At 36.7% G+C, this 7,347-nt stretch overlaps 1 protein-coding gene across 1 annotated transcript; it reads right to left on the reverse strand.

Annotated features, from left to right (window-relative positions):
* Positions 1–6,535: 6,535 nt before the first annotated feature.
* On the reverse strand, positions 6,536–7,053 carry LOC141543739 (small ribosomal subunit protein eS24). Its single transcript, XM_074269446.1, has one exon. It carries the CDS (start codon positions 7,017–7,019, stop codon positions 6,621–6,623), a length of 399 nt encoding a protein of 132 aa, XP_074125547.1. The 5' UTR covers positions 7,020–7,053; the 3' UTR covers positions 6,536–6,620.
* Positions 7,054–7,347: the final 294 nt, after the last annotated feature.

Genomic DNA, 7,347 nt, shown 5'->3' on the forward strand with positions numbered 1-7,347 from the left:
GTAAGTTTTTGCTAAATTCTTATTAAACTAAATTATTAAAAAAGGTGAATGTGGGTCTAATTAGGTCAGAGAGCCTCCTAGGCGTATGGGGAGAGGGAGATGTTGAGTGTAGGACAACCAGTGATTTATACATAGTAGGTGCTTTTTAAAAAATGCTTATTCACTGACTGAATGAATGGAAAAGAAGGAAATCAGATAAAGGGTCACTGGGAAAGTTTGTCTCCATGAAGGGGAGACTCCAGAAGTCAGATCTAAAATGTGTCACATAAATAATCTTGAAGACAGCTGTAGTTGACAGAATGGGGGGGGTAAGAGATGGAATGGGGGGAAGGAGGAGGGAGAGAAGGGGACTGTGTCAGATGGCTGCTCCATGGAACAGGCTCCAGGAACATTTATCTGAAGTGTCTGGAGCCACCACAAGATGAGGATATAAAAATGGGTAATTCCATCCACCTTAAAGGCCATGTGATAGTTCTCCTGTGGAATCAACTGGAAAGATTAGAGGCCATAATTTAGGAACTATGCAAATCTCCCTTCAAATAAAAAGAAAACCATTTTAGAGCATGTAAGATCCATTTTACCAAATGAAATACAAGCCTCTTCACGTTCTCTGTGCTAATAAAGATCAGATAACTCTTACTCCCCACAGAGACTTTTCAGAAGAGGTTTCTCCGATAACCTTGGTCAACAGATTTGGGAAAATGTTGCCTTAAGGGGAATAAAGTCATGACCATAAAGTAGGCAAGAATATGAAACCAGAGAAACTTATCTGAACATGGGGAACAGGTAATATAATGGTAGCAGATTGCTTTGGAAGCCTTACAACTCTATATAAATGATTATTAATATGTACACATATACAGAGGAAAGAATGGAGCCTATGATTTCATTGATGTGGTAGCTCTTGGAAATCCTGTTAAAGACCACAAATCAGTAACTCATTTATAATTTCTAGACTTTAGAGAGTTTTCTCCAGCACTGAGAGATTAATTGAATTGTTCATGATAACACAGATAGTATATATCAAGGGCAAAACTTGAACTCAATTTTTTCCCCAATTTGCCACAATATCAGCTTAATGATATGATCAGCATTGTTATTCATCCATAATTAACACTGAAAAAAACAATGCCTGATGCTTTTATATGTCATATACAAATCCAGACTTCCAGTGTCTCAAGCTCACAATCAGTCCATTTTTCCTATCAGGTATGGCAGGAAGAGGGTCCCAAGGGAATGAAATTAAGCAGAGGGAAGGAAAATGTTGCCTATACAAAGCTATTTGAGGGGCTCAAACCCTTCCCAATCACACACCCCCATTGTCTGAGAAGTTGAAGACTCATCTGAGCAAAACCTTCCTAATCCTCCCAACTCCAAGTGAAATCATTCACAAAAATAATTTGTATTCACTTTTTTAAATGTCTAACATGCCATGGGGATAATGAAAACATTTATTTAGCATCTACTGTGTATCAGGCACTGTGCTAAGTGCCTCTCATTTTATCCCCACAACAATCCTGGGAGTTATCCTCATTTTACAATTGAAGAAATTGAGTCACAACTAAGTGACTTACCAGTGCTAGGCAGCTAATATGTTCCTGAGGTTAGATTTAAATTCGGGCCTTTCTGACTGCAATTCCAGTGCTCGAGGCCATTTTACTACCCAGCTGCCTCACCCATAAGTATGTACATAGGTGCATGTATGTCTGCATATCTATATAATATGTGTTTTGCATCTGTGTATACAAGAATGCATGTATTTCTCTCTCAGTGAAATGTAAGCTCTTTCACTTCAGAAACTGATTCTATTTTGTGTTTTTATTCTTGACACAATGCTTAGCAGACAGTAAGAGCTTTTAAAAAGTTCATAAAAAGCTTAGATAAAGTCCCCATTCCTGCTCATGTGGATTATTGTAACATTCCAGGCACTACTGGCAATTAATTTAGGGTTTGGGTTGATTTATTAATTTTCTTTAAACTTAAGGATCATGGGATGCTCATCAAACTCTAAGGTTTCCTATTTCTCCGAAGACAAAATATAAATTTCTCTGTTAGTCTCTGAAACCCTATACCACCTGATTCTAACCCGTCTTTACAGTCTCATTAGACATTTTCCCTCTGTCTCACCATCTGAGATCCATAGATTCATAAACTGTGAGACCTAAAAGGAATCTAGAGACAGCTGAATCATCTGGAATGGATATTGGAGTTATCTTTTTTCCCCTTTTCCTTTGCCTCCCACAGGTAGAAAGTCCTTTTATTTCTCCCTCTACCCTCATTATCCTATGTCAGTTCTTCATCAGTTCTCATCTGGTCTCTTAATTTAGCACTCTAACTGGGCAAATATCATTCTGCTTAATTCACAAATCTGAAGCTCAGAAAGCTTCCATGCCCCTTCCATTGCTTATGAAATACAATACAAGATTCTTCCCCTGACATTTAAGGCCTTCTACAATCTATCTCCAACCTGATTCCTATCACAAGAAGGATCTTCCCAAGATACTCTGTGATCCAACCAAATTGAACTGCTTTTAGTTCTCCAGTCTTGTCTGCTTTTTTCATCATCTCCCAGCATCTACCTGTTGAGATCTGTATCTTTTTTTCCCCCAAGACTACCCTGAAGAGCAGAGGAGAGAGCATTCCAATTATGAGGGACAATTAAAAAATGCCTGGAACCAAGAGATGGAACATCTTGTTTGTGGAACAGGCAGGGGGGGCTAATGCCACTGGGTTGAAGAATATGTGTTGGGGAATAGAATATAAGAAGAGTAGAAAGTTAATCTTCCGCTTCGGAATTTCTGAAAGATAATCCCTAAATTCCCGGATTTAAGAGTGTATCGTTACTAACTTGGATGTCTTCTGAATGTACTTGGTCTGTTTCAGCTGCTCATTCAAATTTCCTCTTTGCAAGGGCCATTTATTTCCCCTTCCTTACATAGTCCATTAAGTACTGAAGGAATAGGCCCAGTGGTAGTATCACTAGCATCATGATATACATAAATAGTTAGAAAAATGCCAGCAGATCTAGACTATGGATTATATCATCCCACATCCAAGGCTTCTTATGAAGACTGAATAAAATAATCTATGTTAAAGTATCCTGCAAACTTTAAGGCACTATGTAAATGCTAGCTGTAACTCTTATATAAAATACAAATATTTGGGGAACGCTTCTTTTGGCCAAACTCGCCACAGGCTCCTTTTTAAACACTAAAACCATGAATAACCCATTCATCAAGTGCCTTCTGTGTGCCAGATATTGTAATTTTTTTAAGACACCTCCTCCATGAAGCCATTCCTGGTTTCCCAGATGAAAGTGCTCTCTCCTTCCTCAAATGTTTCCAAAGCTTTTTACCTGGGTCTCTCCTTTGCCTATATGACATTCTACTTTCTATTATACTTATTTCTGTATATACCATTGTATACTCTAAAAAAAATTGTAAATTTCTTAAGTATTCTCCTCTGAACTTGCCTTTTTCTATTCTGTATAAATCGTGTGTGTATATATTTATTTCTATGTTTATCTTTCTTTCATATGTTAGCTTCTTAAGGGTAGGAACTATTTTTGTTTTAACTTTAAGCTCCAACACTTAACAGTGTTTCCAACATAGTAGGTGCTTAATAAATACTTTTTGGTTGAATCATTAACAGAAAACTAAAACATAACTTGCAATCTGTATGCAAGGAACCAGCTGCACAAAAACTGCACCCTCAAATAAACTTGTTAAGACAAATTCATCTGGAGAATAGAAAGATAGTAGAAACTGGAAAGAATATACAAAAAAATGGATATTTTGGTTGGAGAACCTGTGAATCGCAAAACATTGCGTGAAATAGAGAAATGAAGGCAGGATCAGACTAGAAATAAACCACTGTGGGTATAGAGCAAGGAAATAATTTTCTATTTTTACTAAGAACCCTTGTTTACTTCTATAAAAAAAATCAGTTGGGGAGGGAAGGGATGGGAAAAAGCATTATTAAACATCAACTATGTGCCAAACATTGCTCTAAATTCTTTAGAAATAATCATTTTAGTTGATTCTTGTAATTCTGAAATGTGGATTCTATTAAGATTCCCATTTTAGAGAAGATGAAATTGGAGTAAACACAGATTAGGTGACTTACTCAGGATCACACAGCCAGACAATGGGGTCAAATTTGAATTCAGGTCTGCTTGACTATAAACCCAGTATTCTATCCACTTGCATCAATCATCTGCCGTCATTGTCTTCTAAATTTCAGTACCCTAGGGAAAATGCTTATTTGTTCCCATCTCAGTTATGGCTCTGAAGATAAGGACAGTGCAATTTTTCATGTTATTATTGTCTAGCACAATGCTTTTTATATGCTGTGTGCTAAATAAATGCTTGTTGAATGAGTGAATGAATGAATGACTATCCCCCTTGAATGAAAATACAAAAACTGATTTGGAGGGAAAAATATCTCTTCTCTACCCTCTGCTCTAGTAGAAGTCATACAATTTATTTGTGAAAGGAGGCAGTGAAGCTGAATACATTAGCAAATCATGACCTCAAATTGTTTCTGTCGCACATTAAGAAAACTGGGAATTATTTTATGGCCAAATAAATAAAAGAATGCAAAGGGAGGTTTCCCAGGTGTCACTTTAAGAGTTCTAAAAGTAATGGTTACCCAACAAACAAACAAGTGAAAAACAACACAATTTACTGTTGGCCATCATTACACAGGAATTAATCTGCTCCCAGCATTCCCAGCGGCCAACCAGAAGCTTCCATCACAGAAGTCACAAATCCAAGGGTTATTGATTTCTGGGCCTGCATTCAATGTTGAGCTGTTCATTTTTTAAAACTATTTTGACTAATAACATTTTAGTGGGCCTCCCGATATAATAATAAGAAATACTTAAAAAGCCCTTTAAGATATGCTACGTGCACAATGCATTCAGTGCCAGACAGACTCATCTTTCTGAGTTCAAATCTGACCTCAGACATTTACTAGCTGTGTGACCCTGGAGAAATCACATCACCCTATTTGCTTTAGTTTCCTCAACTGTAAAATGAGCTAAAGAAGAAAGCAGAAAACCACTGTAATCTTTGAACTGAAATAAACAGACAAAGAGTCAGATAAGACTAAAAATGACTGAATTAAAAAAAAAAAAAAGAGAGAGAGAGACTTCTTTGACTTTCTCGAAAACTCTGTGAAGCATCTATTTCATGTACGTCCAAAGCTCAGAGAGGTTAAGTGACCTGAATGCACGTGGTTGCAAGAGCACCATTCAAACCATTTAAGGAACTCTGCAAGCATCCTTTTTTTCCACTCATAACTTGGGGCTAAAAAGTGTGTGTATGAGTCAGTTACTCTCTGTGTATAATCTGCTCTCTTTAGAGAAAGTTAGTCATTTAACGAAAGTGATTCAAACCATTCTGGTTACAGAGGACATTTTAGTGATTTGTTATTTTTTGTTAACTCACTTGCCCCTATTAGGTCAAATCTTTTTTTATTATTATTCTTTCATTACCAGAAAGAGTTAATTGTAAGGTCATAGGGTGCCAGAAATACATCCATGTATGTAAGAATACACATCTACAAACACATACACACATATGTATAATATATATATATGTATATGTATATATATACATATATATACACACACATACGTATATTATAAACACGCATGATGTGAGCATGGTATATATTCAAACACACAATTGTATATATGTCAATTATATGTACACACAAAAATTAGAGCTTGTTCCTTCTCTGCAGAATATCCTAAAAGTCTTAGTACCGTAAATTATTAAATCTTAAAGTATATAAAAGTTTTAAGATTTTTATGATTTCCTACATATATAATGTGTCAATACGATATACATATGGATGTACACTATAATAATTCACACATATGAGTGCATGAACAAAATACACACACAAATATATATGTATGCTTACACACATACTTATGTGTGTGCTTGTATACACACATACATAATGTAAAGAGTTTAGATTGTCAGGTATTAAATACTTTCATTTTAGAAGGTACTAAAAAATGCCAGGTAAATAGATAACTAAAACTGTAGCAATAAAAAAATAAGGAAGAGAAAGTTCAATTTCCCAACTGCCTGGCAACATTTACAGATCTCACCAAACCTAAAAGAATCTGTCCTTGACCTTTGTACCTTATCTTCTGCTCCATTACTTCCTAAGACCTTGAAAACATTAAATATACCCAATTCCTCCACTTCTCGCAAAGTAGATTCCATCTACATCCTCCTAAAAGCTCAAGGTTATTTTTGATTCCCCATTCTCTTTGACTCTATGACATCTGCTAGCATTGATCATGCCTTCATCCTAGAGATCCTCTCCCTTGATTTCAGAGATGGCACATTCTCTGGTCTCTCCACCTACCTCCATGGCTACTCCTCCTCTGTTTCCTTACCAGCCTTCTTATCTTTTCAAGATCATCTCAAGATCAAGGAAGAACTGTCAGCACTATTCTTTTTTTCCCCATTACCTTCATTGTCATTCTCATTCATTTCTATGGTTTTAATATTCATTTATTTTTTTTTAAGTTTTTTTATAGTTTATTTATGCTGATGAAAACATTATCGGCCTCGAATAAACATCATCCATAGTTCCTTTTAGTCCTTCTTTTTGCCAGCACCGACATTTGCCTTTGCAGTACCCCTGACTTTCTTCATTCTGTTCTTGCGTTCCTTTCGCTGCTTTCTGGATGTCTTTTTCTTCTCATACAAGCCATGCCTTGCAAGTCTGTGTTTTGGCTCATTTTTCTTTGCATAGTCAAGGGAATCATAAATCATGCCAAAGCCTGTTGTTTTGCCACCACCAAAATGGGTTCTGAACCCAAAGACAAAAATGACGTCTGGAGTTGTCTTGTACATCTTGGCCAGTTTTTCTCGAATTTCAGTCTTGGGCACTGTGGCCTTTCCAGGATGAAGGACATCTATAACCATCTGTTTTCGCTGAAGAAGTCTGTTTGTCATGAACTTCCTGGTTCTGATGGTTACGGTGTCATTCATGGTGGCGGCCGGCTCCTTGAGCAGCAGGACAGGGAAAGGGTATATATTCATTTATTTTTAAGACTATAGACTTAGATGATATACCAGCATTTTAAACTCAGTGGACCTACCACTGGACTCAGTGTATTTCCTCCAAAACTGCCCTCCCATCTTGACTTGATCACTACTGTGTGTGGTAACACACTGCTTCTGTGTTTACTTTTTGGGGGCTATCTTTTTTTCCTCTATCTCATAGTTCATATCCAGTCAGTTGTTAGCTCTTTTGAATTTTATCTCTACATCATTCCTTCCTCTCTATCCACTGGGACTACCATTATTGCCCATTCAT

The sequence above is a fragment of the Sminthopsis crassicaudata genome, chromosome 5, assembly GCF_048593235.1.
Source record: "Sminthopsis crassicaudata isolate SCR6 chromosome 5, ASM4859323v1, whole genome shotgun sequence".
Lineage (NCBI taxonomy): Eukaryota > Metazoa > Chordata > Mammalia > Dasyuromorphia > Dasyuridae > Sminthopsis > Sminthopsis crassicaudata.

Bases quoted from the DNA above. Each gene is read 5' to 3' on its own strand.
- LOC141543739 (XM_074269446.1), bottom strand. From the start codon at position 7,019: ATGAATGACACCGTAACCATCAGAACCAGGAAGTTCATGACAAACAGA.